Raw genomic sequence first — 21370 nt, forward strand, 5'->3', positions numbered from 1 at the left:
GTGTGTCTGAATCTCCTTGAAATAGAGTGGAAAGAAAATGTAGTAAAATGTTAACAGATATGAGTCTGGGTGAAGAGTGTCTGTGAATTATTTATTTGGACTTTCCTTACAACATGTCTGCAAATCTGAAATTGTCAAAGTAAAAAATTTCAAGAAAAGAAGTTCATCTGAAGTCACTACGTTTAATAAGGAGGTCTTCATATGTCCCATTGGTTCCATAACTGCAACCTGGCTCTCTGCTCAGTCCCCTTTATCGTGGACTCCTCCTCTCTGGTCCCACCCAACAGCCCATCTCCCTGGCCTCATGCCTCGAGAAGGTGATGACTATTCAGTATTTCACGAGCATGGTGCTCTGCTGGATACAGGGGGTCTGGTGAGGGTGAATAATACCAAAGTCTTACTATCAAGGATATATTACATCTGAAGGTTTCCTTTTATTATACTTTTCCTACTGTAAGGGCTATGCGTACTCATTGGGGCTTCCCTGATGGCTCAGATGGTAAGGAATCTGCCTGCAGTGCAGGCAGGGCTCGATCCCTGGGTTAGGAATATCCCCTGGAGAAGGGAATGGCAACCCACTCCAGTATTCTTACCTGGAGAATTCCATGGACAGAGGGGCCTAGTGGGCTACAGTGCATGGGATCATAAAGAGTCGGACACGACTGAGTGACAAACACACACTAATTACAAAAAGTGGTTAGAGAAGCTTTCCTGGTGGTCCAGTGGCTAAGACCCTGTGCTCCCAATGCACATGGCCCGGGTTCGATCCCTAGTCAGGGAGCTGGATTCTGCATGCCACAACTAAAGAACCCCGCCTGCTCCAATGAAGATCAAAGAACTTGCTTGTCCCAACTAAGACCCTGTGCAGCCAAATAAATAAACAAATATTTTAAAAAGTGGTTAGAAAATACTGGCAATGAAAGTTGAGAAAATAATGTTCATAAAATTTTACATTTAGCAATAGTTGCTGTTAACATCTCTGGGTGTGTATACTTTATAGATGAGCAGATAGATAAGAAGATAGATATATCAATACATAGATCCTGGGTTGTTTAGAAAGCTGGGATCATACTGTATATATTATTTGTAATCTAGGCACTATAGGTTAAACTCACACTGTATAACATGTATCCCTTCAAGTCGAAATATAGATTTTTGATGATATATTATTATTGCATATACACTTATATGATTTATTCAACAATTGGACCACTGTAATTCTTCTAGCAAAACGTATCTTCTGACTAGTTTCCCTTTCACTGAGATGTTCCACAGACAACCCAGTGTGGACATACTCTCCAGTGTATTATTTACCGTCCTCTGCTAAAACGGGTCTTCCCTTATGGCTCAGCAGTAAAGAATCCACCCACAATGTGGAAGACCTGGGTTCGAGCCCTGGGCTGGGAAGATCCCCTGGAGAAGGAAAAGGCTACCCACTCCAGTATTCTGGCCTGGAGAATTCCCTGGACTGTATAGTTCACGGGGTCGCAAACAGTCAGAGACGACTGAGCGACTGTCACTCACTGCTAAAACATGTTCATTCTCTTAACTTCTTTATCTCTGGATGGGAAGACCATCTATTCAGTTGCCCATAGCTTTAAATTAGGGTATCATCCTTGGCTTCTCTCTCTCCCCTCCTTCCCATCCAATCAAACTCTAAGTCACGATGATTCTCTTTCCTTGGAGCTTCTCAACCTGCCTTCTCCTCCACTTCCTCAATGCTGCCTTGTCCCTGGTCTCCACCTGCTCGCTCCTTGATCTCAGCAATGTCTAAAGAAACCTCTGTGCCATCATCTTGCTTTAGCAATTCCCCACTCTTCAGCAATAATGATCTTTCTAAAATGCAGACTTGACCCTATCATTCCTGTGATGAAATATTTTAGTTACTTTCCATTGCTCTTAGGATAATCTGAAGAGTTGGAGCCTGGAGGTGAGGAGTGGCTCTTGAATCAGCAGAAGGGAGGATTTGGAGCCCCTGTGGAGAGACGGTCAGGTTCTAGAACAGAGATCCCAGGGAGATGTTCACATTTGGCTTTCACGTTGTGTAGTGGCTCATTGAATAAATTAGAAGTTCTGCTGCTGAGGGCAGTTATCCAATTGGGTAGGGAGGACATGACTTCATTTCTATCAAGCTGTCACAGCATCAGCCAGAAGAAACTGTGTTCAGTGATCAGACTTTCTGCTCAGGTTGTCTGTAGCCTGGCAAAACAGAACCAGAGAAAATAAAATACTTCCCCTTACTCTTTGGAAGAAAAGTTATGACCAACCTAGATAGCATATTCAAAAGCAGAGACATTACTTTGCCAACTAAGGTCCGTCCAGTCAAGGCTATGGTTTTTCCAGTGGTCATGTATGATTGTGAGAGTTGGGCTGTGAAGAAGGATGAGCACTGAAGAATTGATGCTTTTGAACTGTGGTGTTGGAGAAGACTCTTGAGAGTCCCTTGGACTGCGAGGAGATCCAACCAGTTCATTCTGAAGGAGATCAGCCCTCAGTGTTCTTTGGAAGGAATGATGCTAAAGCTGAAACTCCAGTACTTTGGCCACCTCATGCAAAGAGTTGACTCACTGGAAAAGACTCTGATGCTAGGAGGGATTGGGGGCAGGAGGAGAAGGGGACGACCGAGGATGAGATGGCTGGATGGCATCACTGACTCGATGGACACGACTCTGAATGAACTCCGGGAGTTGGTGATGGACAGGGAGGCCTGGCGTGCTGCAATTCATGGGATCGCAAAGAGTCGGACACGACTGAGCGACTGAACTGAACTGATCTTCCTTCATCAGATCTTATGCTATTTAACACTTCCAATGTTTATCTAGATCCATTACATATTTGAATGTTGGGGAAAGCTCCCTAACCTCCTACTTCAAAGTTTAATATGTAGGAAAAAAATCAATGGATGTGTGAGAATATAACAACTCAAAATAAGGTGAGCATTATGAAAAAAAAGATCCAGTGACTGTCTGCAAAATAAAGTCGTTATTGTTGTTGCTGTTCAGTCACTAAGTCATGTCCAACTCTTTGTGACCCCATGGACTGAAGCACGCCAGGCTTCCCTGTCCTCCACTGTCTCCCACAGTTCACTCAAGTTTATGTCCATTGAGTCGATGATAAGACATAGGAAATGTTGGAAAACGTCTCACTTATGTTTTCATTCAGAGTTTAGAGAACACTGAAAAGAATGTCGCCTAATATAATGAAATTAATAAACAAATGCCCAAAGAGGTAAATGTGATTAGAGGGGAGAGAAAGAGAGGTGTGTTGTCAGATCTAGCAGATCAGGTACGTATGTTGTGGTTTGCAAAAGAGAAAACATGAAAGCTGAATAAACAGCAGCAATAATCAAAGAAATTGTGGGAGAAAATATAATCAAAAAAGCTGAAAGTTAGGCAAAATCCGTGAAAATAGATTCAAACCTGCATAATTCTGGTGATTTCTTTAAATTAAAAAAAAAATAGGTAACATGTATTCTAGAGGCTTCTAGATAGGACAACTTAATAAAGAAGTAAAATACTATTTTTCATATTTTTGTTCAAAAATTCTAGGTCCCAGAAGATGATAAATTAATATTTAAGGTTCTGAACATTGTGATTTAGGAACTAACAATATGTCAAGGGCCATACAGAATTTAACTCACGATCACTCATGAGTTCCGCCCAGCCCCCACTCTCTCCATACCAGGAGCTCTCAGAGAATTTCTGTGGTCCCCAGACATGGGCATAATCAATAGGAAGCTTAGTAGGATGGAAGTGTCTACTCTTCTGTATAGTTTGGAAATTCAGCAGCTTTCAGAACTCTGCAGTACTATATGCACCAGTGTATACTAGTCCAGCATTGCATTCACTTTTTTTTTTTAAATTAATTTTTACTGGAGTAGAGTTGTTTTACCATGTTGTGTTAATTTCTACTGTACAGCAAAGTGAACCAGCCATACATACAAGTATATCCCCTACTGAGCATTACAACAACATTCTGAGTTATTCAACCTAAATAACACCTTCTTAAGAGTTTATCTCAGGGCCCTTTCTCTCAGTTCCTCATTTCTTTTCTGCTCAAACAGAAAAATACTCTCTCATATCCCCTTAAGGAGAGGCTGCAAATTGGCAGTAGAGATTGCAAACTGGGGGCCCACAGATTGCAGCAATATTTTGTTTGATAAGTAGAAAGAAATTTGAATTAACATTTTGAAGTTTGAGAGATCTCTATAGCTACCTAGGTATTGAGAAGATCTGACACTATTGAGATTATGTTCCGTCAGGGCAGCAGTTGGCTTGATCAAGGGTGAGGGCTCACTCCTCTGTTTCTATCCCCACCTCATTGGAAGGAACCCAGTTACCAGCTATTGTCATGCTCACATTATTTGTTTCCCCCTGGAGTAGAGCAAGTGTTGTTTAAAGTCATGCCTCTATTGAAAGAGGGAAAACAAAAGGAAGAATGAAGAGTCTACATGCTTTCAGAAAAATGGGAGAGAATATTTTTCATTTTTGCAAAAAAGTAAACAATATTTTATGTGTCTTTGCCAAAGAATAAAACGGGAGACAGTTATGAAGCAAATTAAGGGACAACTGCTTCATAGAAAAGACATATGATGAAAACTCAATTAACAGGAAGAACTAGAATTCCCACAGTTGATTTCTGAATGCAAACAAAATAGGTTTCCCAAATGCTTTTGTGAAAAAGTGACCATAAAATCCTTTACAGACAACAGATTTCTGAAAGATTGTCTATGGAGTGAAGGCGACATTATGTGGCTTACACAGAATCAAACATTCATGAATATATTATAGTCAGGAATACTGTCACTTAGAATACTGGCTGAGAACTTGCTGGAAAGTGAAAGTCACTCAGTCATGCTATACAGTCCAGGGAATTCTCCAGGCCAGAATACTGGAGTGGATAGCATTTCCCTTCTCCAGGGGATCTTCCCAACCCAGGGGTCAAACCCAGGTCTCCCATGTTGTAGGTGAATTCTTTACCAGCTGATCCACAAGGGAAGCCCAAGAATACTAGAGTGGGTAGCCTATCCCTTCTCCAGGGGATCTTCCCAACCCAGAAATCAAACCGGGGTCTCCTGCACTGCAGGCAGTTTCTTTACCAACTGAGCTAGAACTTCCTGGGGAGGAATTAAATAATCTGTGGTGTGTTATAATTGCAGTGGATGAAGCAAGGGTATAAATAATAATTCCAAGTAGCTAGCTATATTTACTTGTGGTATTGATTGAAAACTTCATGCAACCAATGAATTTATTAAAATGGCACTGTTGATGTCTACAACATCAAGAAACGATCTGTGTAATAAGAAAATCTTTGACGTTTTTCTGTAGAAAGGTCCAGTTAGTAAGCATGACTAGGGGTATATTCTGTGATGGTATGTGTTAAAGTCAGACTCGTTACTTAATTCCAACCGCTGTGGCAACATTTCACAATGGCACGGAACTGAAGCCTACTCACCACATCATTTGTCAGGAAACACACTGTAGTAAAGTATTCATGGATGTGGTCATTAAAGCTGTGTGCCAGACACCCTAGAAAGGTCTAGAAATACACAAAACCAGAGTTTTGCATGAGTTCAAGCTATTCATAACACAGTAGTCCATTGTACTCCATGCATCTACTAAGCACGTTGAAAATTAAACAAAGAAACACATACACTGAGATTTAAAATATACCATATTTCATTGACTCAGAGAAGCACGTTGCTTTCCACATGACATTTCTGGATTTAAGCTGTATGTAATCAATGATAAGAAAGCATTGCTTAATTGGTAGCTTTGAATTTTTTTTCCTTAGTGGTGTATAAAATAAGGATGTATCCTAAAACTGATGCCATTTTACACTCTGTGAAATATGATAAGAAAATACCACAAATTTAAGCCATTAAGGTTTTTTTCTTTTTTTAATTAAATTTTTATTTTTACTTTATTTTACTTTACAATACTGTATTGGTTTTGCCATACATTGACATGATAGAAAAATCATGACACAATACATCAAAATTGACTCAAGAGAAGAAAACTTGAAGTGTCTTTGTTAACAGATGGTCTTAAGATTTTGGAAAATTGTAAAGCATAAACCGCAAGAAAATGTTTTTTAAATGTGGCAATTTCTGTGTTAAGATTGAAATTGAAATCATTTTTGGGGAACACAATTCCCTCGCTTTAAAAAAACTTTTGAATTGACCAGATACACAGTTGTAAAGGTAAGACCTACAAATTTTGTAGTTTTAGCTGGTGCAAACAGTGAGTTAACTGCATTAAGGTATACATTAAGCAACAAATTTCATCATTTTGTTTGGTGATGGATATTGTGTGTAATTCTGCCAAAGATAAGTCTCAGAGATCTTTCTCCCTCCTTTTGAGTGGAGCACATCTTTCCTTTACCTATTTTTATAGTGTTGTGGTTTATAAACCAGCAGTTTACAAACCCAAAAAACTATAGGTTCTTGACAATGAATATAACATGTGAAGTTAACCAGGTATAAGACAAACATTTACCAGAACTATATGAAACTTATTTTTTACTCAGCTGAATACATAACACAAATACATGATACTGGAGATGATATTTTAAATTCATTAAAAAAATACAAGTTGAACATTAAAATATTTAGTTGCTCTATCTTTGGAACTAAAAACATAATACTTTTTCTTTTGTGGATTGCATTTTCAGGTTAACATTGTGCATGGAGATGTCAAGTATAGAATTTATCCTTGAATCCTTTTAACTAGGAGTCATATATAACAGCATTCTGCTTCATACATGGAAAATAGTTCTTTGAAAGTATAGATTCTTCTAAATATGAATAGAACATTTGTCCAATAATTTTGAAATTGGAGAACATATAATGAAAATTAATTTTTTATAGCCTTAGAAATTTATTTCATCTCATTTGTTTCATTTCTGATAAGGACTTTTGGATCAGAAAGTGAAACTAGATTATTTAGTGCTAAATGAGTTTTCCCAAATCAGACTTTCTGTAGGACAGAGTAAATCTAATTACAGTGTGAATGCCCCAGCAAAGACGTATTCAGAGTACTTAGATGACATGTAACGTTAAGTCTTTGATGCATTCTTTTAAAAACTATTGTGTTGGTCAAAAAGTTCATTCAGATTTTTCCATAACCTCTTGCAGGAAAACCCAAATGGATTTTTTGACCAACCCAATGTATCATGTCATATTTCAGATGTACAAAAAAGATAAAGAATAATCTAATAAACAGCTATCTCCTAATCCAAGAAATGAAACATTACATTGAATGTTTGAACTCCTTTGTACTATTCACAAATCACGTCCTCTTCTTCCATCTATGGGTTATGTACTACTCATTGTATCATAGGTCTTTTAGTGGCAAGTGAAAGAACTTCAAACTAGTTTAGGCAAAAGCGGTATGTATTGGCTCATGACGTATGTCAAAGGATCACACAATGAAACCAAAATAAAGCAAAGATATATCTGAACCTCTGGAACATCAAGAATCAGATAAAACTAGGTCTTGCCATATTCATCTCTTGTCTCTAATCACTTTCTCTTGTGATAGGAAATATGGCAGGAATCATAGCCATGAGAAGCTGTTGTATTTCATGTCTTACAAGTTAGCAAAATCCCAAAGGTAGACACTGATGGGTCTATCAGATGATGGAGAACCATCAAATATGGTTAGGGACAGGATCATGGTAAACAGTCTAACTGGAGCGTGAGGAGCAGTTATTCCAAGACGAAAGTGGTTGTTTTCAGAAGGAAGGTGCTGGGAAGGCACATGGACACACACATATATGCATGCGTGCACACACACACACACACACACACACTCAACCCTGGCCTATTCCAACCGTCCTCATTACCTCTTGCCCACTTGCTGCTTCCAGAACTTTATGGCCTCCAACCTTGCCAACATTTTCCATCTACCTTTATAACCTCATTTAAAATTTACGTTTTTCCAAACTGGCTTCTCCTTGGATGACCACGTGTTTATTTCTAGTTCAGTCCTCTAAACTGAATTTTAGTTCTTCATTTCCAAGACTCTGCTGGTATTTCCAAGTACGTGACATGATGTCAATTCAGTTGCAATAAGTTCCAAACCACACTTACCATTGTCCACAAACTCAATCCAACTTCCTTCCTCAACTTCTTTATTTTTGTTAGTCATTATATCATATTACAACATACTCAGACAATGAAAGCCTCCTTGACGCTTCCTTCTTGGTCAAACACCATGTGAAGACCCTAGTCGATGATGTTTTTTAAAAGTTCTGTTACCTCTACTTCACCTCTCCATTCCTACCACCCCCATCCTAGTCTAAATCTTTCACTGCAGTTGGAGTGCAAATGGTCTGAAACCTTCACCTTTCTAATGTTCACCCTTCAACCTTCACCCTCTTAATCAATATTAGAAAATGCTATTAGACAAAACTTTATAAAATCATCGTTATGATCATGTCACTTCCCTATTTAAGTTTCCATTATAATCATTAACTGGAGAAGGAAATGGCAACCCACTCCTGTGTTCTTGCTTGGAGAATTCTGTGGATAGAGGAGCCTGGTGGGCTGCAGTCCATGGGGTCACAAAAAGTCAGACACGACTGAGCAACTAACACATAACCATTAACAATAACAAACCTCAGCTCTTGAGCTTAGCTCTACAACCTGACCTTGACCTACTTGTATACTAATCATTAGGGAAATGCAAGTCAAAACCAGAATGAGATATCACCTCACACATATTAGAATGGCTGTGATTAAAACAGTAAGTGATAACAATATCTAATGAAGATGTGCACTCTGTTGATGGGAGTGCAAATTAGCATAGTCGCTATGGAAAACTGGGAAGTTCCTTGAAAAGTTAAAAATAGGACTCTTTCATTGTTGTTGTCATCTAGTCACTTAGTTACGTCCCACTCTTTTGTGACCCCATCGACTATAGCTCTCCAGGCTCCTCTATCCATGGGACTTTCCAGGCAAGAATACTGGAGTGAGTTGCTATTTCCTTTTCCAAGGGATCTTCCTGATCCAGAGATAAAGCCCACTTCCCCTGCATTGACTGGTGGATTCTTTACCATTGAGCTACCTGGGAAGCCCCACAGGACTCTCATATGATCCAGCGATCCTATTTCTGGGTGTATATTGTGAAGGAAATGAAATTAGTATCTCAGAGAGATGTAGGCACTCCTATGTTCATTGCAGCATTATTCACCACAGCCAAAATGTGGAAACAGCCTAAGTGCTCACTGACAAATGAATGCAGACGGAAGATAGGTGTGTGTATACACATACGTGTGTGTGTGTGTGTGTGTGTGTGTGTATATATATATATATATAAAATATTCACCTGTGAGAAAGAAGAAAATCTTGCCATCTTGCCATTTGCCATTCATAACAGCATAGATGTACCTGAGGGACATTCAATTCAGTTCAGTTCAGTTCCGTTGCTTAGTCATGTCCAACTCTTTGTGATCCCATGGACTGCAGCACGCCAGGCTTCCCTGTCCATCACCAACACCTGGAGTTTACTCAAACTCACGTCCATTGTGTTGGTGATCCCATCCAACCATCACATCCCCTGTCATCCCCTTCTCCTCCTGTCTTCAATCTTTCCCAGAATTAGGGTCTTTTCAAAAGAGTTAGTTCTTTGCATCAGGTGGCCAAAATATTGGCGTTTCAGCTTCAGCATCAGTCCTTCCAATGAATATTCAGGACTGATTTCCTTTAGGATGGACTGGTTGAATCTCCTTGCAGTCCAAGGGACTCTCAAGAGTTTTCTCCAACACCACAGTTCAAAAGCATCAATTCTTCGGCACTCCATTTTCTTTATAGTCTAACTCTCACATCCACACATTACCACTGGAAAAACCACAGCTTTGACTAGATGGACATTTGTTGGCAAAGTAATGTCTCTGCTTTTTAATATGCTGTCTAGATTGGTCATAACTTTTCTTCCAAGGAGCAAGTGTCCTTTAATTTCATAGCTGCAATCACCATCTGCAGATTTTGAAGCCCCCCAAAATAAAGTCTGTCACTGTTTTCACTGTTTCCCCATCTATTTCCCATGAAGTGATGGGACTAGATGCCATGATCTTAGTTTTCTGAATGTTGAGTTTTAAGCCAACTTTTTCACTCTCCTCTTTCACTTTCATCAAGAGGCTTTTTAGTTCCCCTTCACTTTCTGCCATTGGGTGGTGTCATCTGCATATCTGAGGTTATTGACATTTCTCCCGGCAATCTTGATTCCAGCTTGTGCTTCATCCATGTTATATTCTGCATATAAGTTAAACAAGCAGGGTGACAATATACAGCCTTGACGTAATCCTTTCCCAATTTGGAACCAGTCTGTTGTTCCACACCTGGTTCTAACTATTGCTTCCTAACCTGCATACAGATTTCTCAGGAGGCAGGTCAGGTGGTCTGGTATTCCCATCTCTTTCAGAATTTTCCACAGTTTGCTGTGATCCAAACAGCCAAAGCCTTTGGCATGATCAATAAAGCAGAAGTAGATGTTTTTCTGGAACTCTCTTGCTTTTTTGATGATCCAGCAGATGATGGCAACTTGATCTCTGGTTCCTCTGCCTTTTCTAGATCCAGCTTGAATGTCTGGAAGTTCATGGTTCACATACTGTTGAAGCCTAGCTTGTAGAATTTTGAGCATTACTTTGCTATTGTGTGATATGAGTGCAATTGTGTGGTACTTTGAGCATTCTTTGACATTGCCTTTCTTTGGGATTGGAATGAAAACTGTCCTGTGGCTACTGCTGAGTCTTCCAAATTTGCTTGCATATTGAGTGTAGCACTTTCAGAACATCATCTTTTAGGGTTTGAAATAGCTCAAATGGAATTCCATCACCTCCACTAGCTTTGCTTGTAGTGATGCTTCCTAAGGCCCACTTGACTTCACATTCCAGGATGTCTGACTCTAGGTGAGTGATCACACCATCGTGACCATCTGGGTCTTGAAGATCTTTTTTGTATAGTTCTTCGGTATATTCTTGCCACCTCTTCTTAATATCTTCTGCTTCTGTTAGGTCCATACCATTTCTGTTCTTTATTGTGCCCATCTTTGGTATCTCTAATATTCTTGGAGGGATCTCTAGTCTTTCCCACTCTATTGTTTCCCTCTATTTCTTTGCATTGATCACCGAGGAAGGCTTTGTTATCTCTCCTTGCTATTTTTTTGAATTCTGCATTCAAATGGGTATATCTTTCCTTTTCTCCTTGCCTTTAGCTTCTTTTCTTTTCTCAGCTATTTGTAAAGCCTCCTCAGACAACCATTTTCCCTTTTTGCATTTGTGAAATAAGCCAGACAGAGAAAAGCAAATACTAGTTGTCAGGGAAATCCAAATTAAAACCACAGTGCGATACCATTCACCTCCACTAGAATGGCCCAAATTAAAAAAGACTGACAGTACCAAATGTTTGTGAAAATGTAGAACAAATCTCCTGCACTGTTGATGGGAACCTGAAATACTAGATTCACTCTGGAAAACTCTTCAGCAGTGTCTTATAAAAATAAATGCACATCCACTTTATGACACAGTAATTCCACTTCTAGGAATTTATCTAAGAGAAATGAAAACTGCTGTCACCAAAAGGTGGATTCAAGAATGTTTATTCAAAAACTCTCCAGAAAGCAGGAATAGAAGGAACATGCCTCAACGTAATAAAAGCTGTATACGACAAACCCACAGCAAACATTATCCTCAATGGTGAAAAATTGAAAGCATTTCCCCTAAAGTCAGGAACAAGACAAGCGTGCCCACTTTCACCACTACTATTCAACATAGTTTTGGAAGTTTTGGCCACAGCAATCAGAGCAGAAAAAGAAATAAAAGGAATCTAAATTGGAAAAGAAGTAAAACTCTCACTGTTTGCAGATGGCATGATCCTCTACATAGAAAACCCTAAAGACTCCACCAGAAAATTACTAGAGCTAATCAATGAATATAGTAAAGTTGCAGGATATAAAACCAACACATGGAAATCCCTTGCATTCCTATACACTAATAATGAGAAAATAAAAAGAGAAATTAAGGAAACAATTCCATTCACCATTGCAACGAAAAGAATAAAATACTTAGGACTATATCTACCTAAGACTTTGATGCTGGGAGGGATTGGGAGCAGGAGAAGAAGGGGATGATCGAGGATGAGATGGCTGGATGGCATCACTGACTCGATGGATGTGAGTCTGAGTGAACTCCGGGAGTTGGTGATGGACAGGGAGGCCTGGCGTGCTGCGATTCATGGGGTTGCAAAGAGTCGGACACGACTGAGCAACTGAACTGAACTGAACTGAAAGAAACAAAAGACCTATATATAGAAAACTATAAAACACTGGTGAAAGAAATAAAAGAGGACACTAATAGATGGAGAAATATACCGTGTTCATGGATCGGAAGAATCAATATAGTGAAAATCAGTATACTACCCAAAGCAATCTATAGATTCAATGCAATCCCTATCAAGCTACCAATGGTATTTTTCACAGAGCTAGAACAAATAATTTCACAATTTGTATAGAAATACAAAAACACCTCGAATAGCCAAAGCAATCTTGAGAAAGAAGAATGGAACTGGAGGAATCAACTTGCCTGACTTCAGGCTCTACTACAAAGCCACAGTCATCAAGACAGTATGGTACTGGCACAAAGACAGAAATGTAGATAAATGGAACAAAATAGAAAGCCCAGAGATAAATCCATGCACCTATGGACACCTTATCTTTGACAAAGGAGGCAAGAATATACAATGGGGAAAAGACAATTTCTTTAACAAATGGTGCTGGGAAAACTGATCAACCACTTGTAAAAGAGTGAAACTAGAACACTTTCTAACACCATATACAAAAATAAACTCGAAATGGATTAAAGATCTAAACGTAAGGCCAGAAACTATGAAACTCTTAGAGGAGAACATAGGGAAAACACTCTCCTACATAAAGCACAGCAAGATCCTCTATGACCCACCTCCCAGAATATTGGAAATAAAAGCAGAAATAAACAAATGGGACCTAATTAAAATTAAAAGCTTCTGCACAACAACGAAACTATAAGCAAGGTGAAAAGATAGCCTTCAGAATGGGAGAAAATAATAGCAAATGAAGCAACTGACAAACAACTAATCTCAAAAATATACAAGCAACTTATACAGCTCAATTCCAGAAAAATAAATGACCCAATCAAAAAATGAGCCAAAGAACTAAACAGACATTTCTCCAAAGAAGACATACAGATGGCTAACAAACACATGAAAAGATGCTTAACGTCACTCATTATCAGAGAAATGCAAATCAAAACCACAATGAGGTACCATTTCACTCCAGTCAGAATGGCTGCGATCCAAAAGTTTACAAGCAATAAATGCTGGAGAAGGTGTGGAGAAAAGGGAACCCTCTTACACTGTTGGTGGGAATGCAAACTAGTACAGCCACTATGGAGAACAGTGTGGAGATTCCTTAAAAAACTGGAAATAGAACTGCCATACGACCCAGCACTCCCACTGCTGGGCATACACACTGAGGAAACCAGAATTGAAAGAGACATGTGTACCCCAATGTTCATCACAGCACTATTTATAACAGCCAGGACATGGGAGCAACCTAGATGTCCATCAGCAGACGAATGGATAAGAAAGCTGTGGTACATATACACAATGGAGTATTACTCAGCCATTAAAAAGAATACATTTGAATCAGTTCTAATGAGGTGGATGAAACTGGAGCTTATTATACAGAGTGAGGTAAGCCAGAAAGAAAAACACCAATACAGTATATTAATGCATATATATGGAATTTAGAAAAATGGTAATGATAACCCTGTATGCAAGACAGCAAAAGAGACACAGATATATAGAACAGTCTCATGGACTCTGTGGGAGAGGGCGAGGGTGGGATGATTTGGGAGAATGGCATTGGAACATGTATAATATTATATGTGAAATGAATTGCCAGTCCAGGTTCGATGCATGATACAGGATCTTGGGGCTGGTGCACTGGGATGACCCAAAGGGATGGTATGGGGAAGGATGTGGGAGGGGGGTTCAGGATGGGGAACACGTATACACCTGTGGCGGATTCATGTTGATGTATGGCAAAACCAATACAATATTGTAAAGTTTAAAAAAAAAGAATGTTTATTCATAATAGGTTCTGCAGTGTAAACAATGCAAGTGATCATCAAAAGTAGATAACAATTTATGACTCACATACTGTTAAGGATGAATCTCAAAGGTATTATGTGGAGTGAAAGTAGCAAAACCAGAGTCCAAACCACATGATTCCATAAAAGAACAGACAAAACTCATCCATGGGAAGAAATAAACTGTGAAAAAATTAGTACAGTGGTTGCCCATGGTGGGTGAAGATTTATTGGAAGAGGAATACTGGAACTTTCTGTGCTGATGGAAATATTATATATTATATTTGAGGTATTGGTTGCATGAATATATATACATATAAGTATATACATATTAATCAAGCCTCATCAAGTTTTACATTTAATACCTGTGCATATTACTGTGTATAAATTTTGCCTAAAAATGAAAAAATTCTGCAAATAGGTACTGAACTCTTGTTATTCTGCTTCTGCAGTGTTACAGGATAGAAATTCTGAAACCACTTTTTCTGTATGCTACACATACGCAAATAGGCAAATATATTGAACATAAATGCAAGGTATTTTTCATGGTTAAAGGCATTATGAATATATAGAAGAAGAAAACTAAAGTGAACCTTATATTTTGGGGTTGGAATTGTGGGGAGGAGAGGATAGAAATGGGGCAAATGAAAGAAATGGGTACATCTGGATAAAGGGTTTATGGAAATTCTTGCAACTTTAAGTATAAGATTATGTCAAAATATAATGCTAAAAAAGCTGTAGAGAGCAGTAAGATGTAATAGAGACCTGTCCAGAGAGAGTTTAGGCAAAACAAGAGGAAGAAAAATAAGAAAGGCTGTCCTTTATCATTCTCTTTCATAGTCCTCCAAGTCCTCCAGGGGAAGGTGGAATTAAAGGGTCACAGTACAGTTCAACTGAAGGACCACATCGTCCCGCTCAATAATAAGAGTGACAGGAACAGGGAGTCTCAACATTGGTTGTACCCTGGTAACCCTAGGGTCCTTAAAAAAATGTTGCCTAGGTTCTACCTCCAGTTCAGTTCAGTCGCTCAGTCATGTCCGACTCTTTGTGACCCCATGAATCGCAGCACGCCAGGCCTCCCTGTCCATCACCATCTCCCGGAGTTCACTCAGACTCACATCCATCGATTCAGAGATGCCATCCAGCCATCTCATCCTCGGTTGTCCTCTTCTCCTCCTGCCCCCAATCCCTCCCAGCATCAGAGTCTTTTCCAATGATCAACTCTTCACATGAGGTGGCCAAAGTACTAGAGTTTCAGCTTTAGCATCATTCCTTCCAAAGAAATCCCAGGACTGATCTCCTTCAGAATGGACTGGTTGGATCTCCTTGCAGTCCAAGGGACTCTCAAGAGTCTTCTCCAACACCACAGTTCAAAAGCATCAATTCTTCGGTGCTCAGCCTTCTTCACAGTCCAACTCTCACATCCATACATGACTACTGGAAAAACCATAGCCTTGACTAGACAGACCTTTGTTGGCAAAGTAATGTCTCTGCTTTTGAATATGCTATCTAGGTTGGTCATAACTTTTCTACCTCCAGAGATCTGATTTAATCAGCCTAGTGTATGGCCTAGCCATTGAGATTTTGAAAGCTCCCCTAATGTGCAGCCAAGAGTGGAGACCAGTGTCTTTGAGGGAAACCTAGAGCTCAGCTGGTAAAGAATCCACCTGCAATTCAGGAGACCTGGGTTCAATCCTTGGGTTGGGAAGATCCCCTGGAGAAGGGAAAGGCTACCCACACCAGTATTCTGGCCTGGAGAATACCATGGACTGTATAGTCCATGGGGTTGCAAAGAGTTGGACACGACTAAGTGACTTTCACACACAGGATAACTTTGGTTATCTATCTTACATATGATAGTGTATATAAGTTAGTCTTACTCTCCCAAATTGTCCCATCCTCTCCTTCCCAAACTGTGTTCACATGTTTATTCTCTACATCTGTGTCTCTATTCCTGCCCTGGAAATAGGTGCATCTGTACCGTTTCCTAGATTCCACATATATGCGTTAATATTTGGTATTTGTTTTTCTCTTTCTGACTTACTTTTCTCTGCACAGCGGACTCTAGGTCCACCCACATCTCTGTGAATGGCCCAGCCTCATTCCTTTTCATGGCTGAGTAAGAGTCCATTGGTCCACTGTATGCCTGCGCCACATCTTCTTTATCTGTTTCCCTGCTGTTGGACCTTTAGGTTGCTTCCATGCCTTGGCCATTGTGAATAGCGCTGCAATGAACATTGGGGTGCATGTGTCTTGAGTTATGATTTTCTTAGGGTGTATGCTAGTAGTGGAAAAGTCCAAGACCAGATGACTTCACAGGCAGATTCTATCAAACATTTAGAGAAGGGCTGGGCTATGCATTCAAGCCTGTAAAGATCTAAGCCTGGTATACCTGTCTCTCTACTGAGTCATTTAGGTTCTGATTTGAGGGAAGACTTCCTGGCTAGGCTCCTGTGCAGGCAGACAGAGAATGCTGGTCTCCACAAACATGTTTTTTGGCAAGACTACTTCGGCGGGTTCCCCAACTAGACTGATCAATGCTTGGTACTGACCTCAAGTGGGAATAGAACCAGAAAGCACAGACAGGCTTTGCATCCAGGGCACCCCACTGAGCAAGTATCTTCCTTTTTATCTCTCAGTATAAAGCAGGTTGAATATACATTTCTGAATCAGTGCACTTTCAGACAAAATGACCCATCCTCTGGTTCCTGTAGGAGCTTTGATGTAGTACTTGAAACCGAAGTGATGACGTCACTTCTTCTGTGTTTGTCTTTTCATATTGTATGCTTCCATGAAAACTGTGGAGTTTGAGGAGGATAATATCATTGCCAAGGTAGTGAAAATGTTCAAATATTATACTTGCATCTATTTTAAGAAATAGCCAGCATGTGAAAAGCCAACCAATGTCCCTTGGAATTTAGATATCATTTCATAAGAGGTGATTTCTCATAGTGTGGGTCATACCAACCATACGGTATGTGGTTCTGCATATAGTATGCAGAACATTTACATTGAGTCCTTTGCTTCTCTATTTTGTTCATTTTTAAAAGTTTCCCTGGTGTTTCAGATGGTAAAGAATCTGCCTGCAATGCAGAAGACCTGGGTTTTATCCCTGGGTCAGGAAGATCCTTTGGAGAAGGGAATGGCTACCCGCTCTAGTATTCTTGCCTGGAGAGCTCCATGGACAGAGGAGCCTGGCGGTCTACAGTCCATGGGATTGCAAACAGTTGGTCATGACTGAGCGACTAACACCACTTTCTGTCAAGAGAAACCTAGGCAATCAATGCCATTCTACTTGCCTACGCCATGTGTAGAGCTTTCATTGTTTTATTCTACCGTGGAAGGGCCCATTGATGTAGACAGACTTGGAGTTATATTTCATAGAAGAAATTGGAGTGGGTTTCTGAAGGCTTTATGAACAATCAGAGGCATAGCCACACAGGGCCCGTTTCATGTCTGCTCTCAACACAGATCTGGTGTCCTGGGATCTGCCTTGTGGTCCATCCTTACCCTGAAACTGCTCTTTGCCCAAAGCAGAATGGAGTCCACAGCCCTCCTCAGCTTGGCATTCCCTGAGATCAGGATGACTGCATGTCCCGAGGGACAGGCTGCCATTATCCCTATGCAGACCATCACCCCAACCTTGCTGTGCCACAGCGTCAGCAACGGCATCGAGACTAAGGCAGCGGAGAGTGACAGCACATACAGGCAGAAGAAAGAGACGAGAGACCTGAGCGCCCGGGTGTGAGCCTCCAGGCTGGGGTCCTGGGAGCCTCTGGTTTCAGCCCTCATCACCCTCATGTGCCTCCCCAGGGAGAACACCAGCATCCCAGAGGAAACCAGGAAAAGCAAGAAAGAAGGGATGGACGCCAGGCTGCAGAAGAGGAAGGAATGAAAGAAACTGAGTTTTGCAATGTTCAAATTGAGTTCAGTACTGTTATTCGCGAGTAGCCTAGTTACAGCTGAGAAATGAGATCCACTAAAAAAGTCCCATAAGCAGAGAAGAGTGCAGACACAGGAGAGAACCACAGCACCCAGAAGCATCTGGGGGATCTTTCTGGAGATCCAGCTTGCTGCATGGAGCAGGAAGGTGTGAGAGAAACGGACAATCTTGGAGCAGTAAAGGAGACTAAGGCACGTGGTGAGCCAGAGGCCGGCTTGGTGGACGATCATCCAGAGCACGATGATGGTCTGGTAGCTGAAGCTCAGCGGGTCTCTTATTCTCTGGAAATGAGTAAGCTGGATGGCCTTCAGAAAGAGTAGCCCGTGCAGGACAAGCCGGGTGAGGCTGAGACTCAACAGGACAAGACCACAGTGGCTCAGTGGCTGCCTCCTCACCAGGTCCCGGAAATTCACCAAGAAAATGAAGGCATTGACCAGGATCCCTACTGCAAACTCCAGGACTGAAAAGAACAGAAATGCGTTCCTGACTTCAGAGGGCACAGATGCGATGTGAGTCAGAGTCACCATGATGCCTCTTCTGACTTGGCTAATCTAAGACTCATGTACCGCCCAGGAGAGAAAGTACGTTTGTGTGCTAAGTCAGGACCTTCCTTTACAAGGCATCAGCTCTTGGTCCAGAGTTATCCCAAGGTGAGTGCATCAAAAGTTCAGACAGTAAACTTAGAGGGACAGTACTTCTTTAGAATATCCCTTGGATACTCACAGATGCTCATCGTGAGAGCAGAAGAATGATGGTTCTGTCTCTTGGGTGATGCAGAAGCTTTGAATAAACCCAGGTGTTCTGTAATAACAGCCTTCCCTGAGGGCCACGGCATGACATCAGGGATGCAAACAAGATAGGATCTTGACTTCCCAAACCCAGTTTTGCATGTCCATCTGGGCGCCCATGAGTGCAGAAGAGAGTAGAATTTGTTTATGGGTTTTCAGTAAACTGACAGCAGGCAAAGCATATATTCTCTGGGAACTGAGGTTTGAAACAGTGCCTCTTTCCATTTGCATGTCTTCCATCACCCCTGAGGGTGACTCTGATCACAGACTATGTTTTTAATATGGACAAGGGCAGGCATGGCTCCTCTGCCGTTTGACTAGTATGACTGCCGTCACCAAAGACTTCATTCAGCCATCATCATTATGCCAGGTACCACGCTTGGCAAGAGGACCGTTAACATGAACAAGGCAGCATCTTACTATGAAGGGAGGGGGAATGGGGAGTATCTGGCCTGGATCATTGCAGAAGTCTTGCAACTGCTCTCTCTGCTTCCCACCCCTACTCTCACACCACACTTTCTACAAAGCGGCAGTCGTGATCCTGTTAGCATGTAACTAAAATCATGCTGGCTTCCCTGGTGGCTCAGAGGTTAAAGCGTCTGCCTCCAATGCGGGAGACCTGGGTTTGATCCCTGTGTGGGGAAGACCCCCTGGAGAAGGAAATGGCAACCCACTCCAGTATTCTTGCCTGGAGAATCCCATGGACAGAGGAGCCTGGTAGGCTACAAAGAGTCGGACACGACTGAGCGACTTCACTTACTTACTTACTTAAGATCATGCCATTGCTCTGTTCAAACCTTTAGGGCCTCTGTCTTCCTCATCATTTCAGCTGAGTTTTCACAGTGACCTAGTGGTCCTGGGTATATAATCAGCACCTCCTTCCCTTCTCAAATGTCCTCATCTGAAGGCTGCTCGGTCTGAAGCAACCAACAAGCTCTTGCAGGTTAAGGCCTGGCTCTGCTTCATCCTCTCTGTGCAAACTTGGCAAATGACTGAACCCTCTTCATTCACTTATATGAAATAGAGATGACAATCAAAATAACACCTATCTCAGAGGGGTTACCTGAATTGATGCAGGGAACATGATTGAGATTGTGCTTAGTGGCAACCCACTCCAGTATTCTTGCCTGGAGAATCCCATGGGCAGAGGAGGTTGGTGGGCTACAGTCCATGGGGTCGCAAAGAGTCAGACATGACTGAGTGACCAACACTTGGCCCATGAAGCCCAGTCAATCAGTGCTAGTTATAGAGCCATTATAGGATCCAGCAATTTCTCTTCTGGGTATATATCCACAGGAAATGAGAGAGGATATCAAAGATATATCCATACTCCCATGTTCATTGTGGCATTATTCACAAGAGCCAAGATATGGCAGCACCCCAAGTGTCCATTAATGGATGAATGGATGCAATGGAATCTTACTCAGGCATGAGAAAGGGAAATCCCGCGATGTGGGACAACATGGATGGGCCTGGAGGACACTGTGCTAAGTGAAATAAGCCGGGCAGAGAAGGACAAATAGTGTATGGTATCACTTGGTATACTGTATGTGAGAAAAAGAGTTAAACTGATAGAAATGGAGTAAAAAAGTGATTTCCAGTGGATGGGAGGTGGGAGAAATAAGGAGAGGTTGTAAGTGTATGCTATGTCGCTTCATTTGTGCCTGACTCTTCGTGACCCTGTGGACCATAGCCCACCACGTTCCTCCTGAGATTCTTCAGGCAAGAATACTGGAGTGGGTGGCTGTGCCCTCCTCCAGGGGGTCTTTCAGACCTAGGGATCCAACCCATCCACGTCTCTTACATCTCCTGCATTGGCAGGCAGCTTCTTTACCACTAGTGCCACCTGGGAAGCCCCCAACTTAAAGCTAGAAGATGAATAAAGTCTGAGAATCTGATGTGTAACACATCATATATAATGCTGAATTGTATAAATAAAATCTTAGAGAGTAAAACTTATATGTTCTCATCGAATACAAATTTCACATGGAAGTGAAAACAGCGTTTCTCTTTCTCTGACTTATTTTTGCTAAGAGAAATAACCTCCAGGCCCATCTATATTGTTGCATTTGACAAAATTTCATTCATTTTTACGGCTGAGTAGTATTTGTATATATATACCACATCTTGTTTATCCACTTATGTGTGATGTGCACTTAGGTTGCTTGTCTATCTTGGTTATTGCAAGAAAGTATGTACATTTTTGAGAACACTGTGAGCTTCCTGTTTGAACATCACTGAGCTGAGACTCCTCAGTCCCAGCAAACTTTTTCCTCCCTCACATAATTGATTATCTAGATGCAAAGCAAAGGGGTGATGGGGGAGACGTGACAGAGAAGTAAGTACCATGAGATCTGGGGCAAGTGAGCCAAAGGCAACAGGACTGTGAGGAAATGGTGGTTTACATGAGCATACCCCTCTGGGAGAAAGTGCATTTTAATTTAGAGAGGAAAGCACAGCTAAGTGACTTGAGACAACAGGGTTAACTGAAAGAAGCAGTGTAATGTTAGTG

At 41.1% G+C, this 21370-nt stretch overlaps 1 protein-coding gene across 1 annotated transcript; it reads right to left on the bottom strand.

Annotated features, from left to right (window-relative positions):
* Positions 1-17589: 17589 nt before the first annotated feature.
* TAS2R38 (taste 2 receptor member 38) lies at positions 17590-18597 on the bottom strand. The gene has a single exon (XM_069588842.1). It carries the CDS (start codon positions 18595-18597, stop codon positions 17590-17592), a length of 1008 nt encoding a protein of 335 aa, XP_069444943.1.
* Positions 18598-21370: the final 2773 nt, after the last annotated feature.

Source organism: Ovis canadensis, chromosome 4 (genome assembly GCF_042477335.2).
Source record: "Ovis canadensis isolate MfBH-ARS-UI-01 breed Bighorn chromosome 4, ARS-UI_OviCan_v2, whole genome shotgun sequence".
NCBI classification, from domain to species: domain Eukaryota; kingdom Metazoa; phylum Chordata; class Mammalia; order Artiodactyla; family Bovidae; genus Ovis; species Ovis canadensis.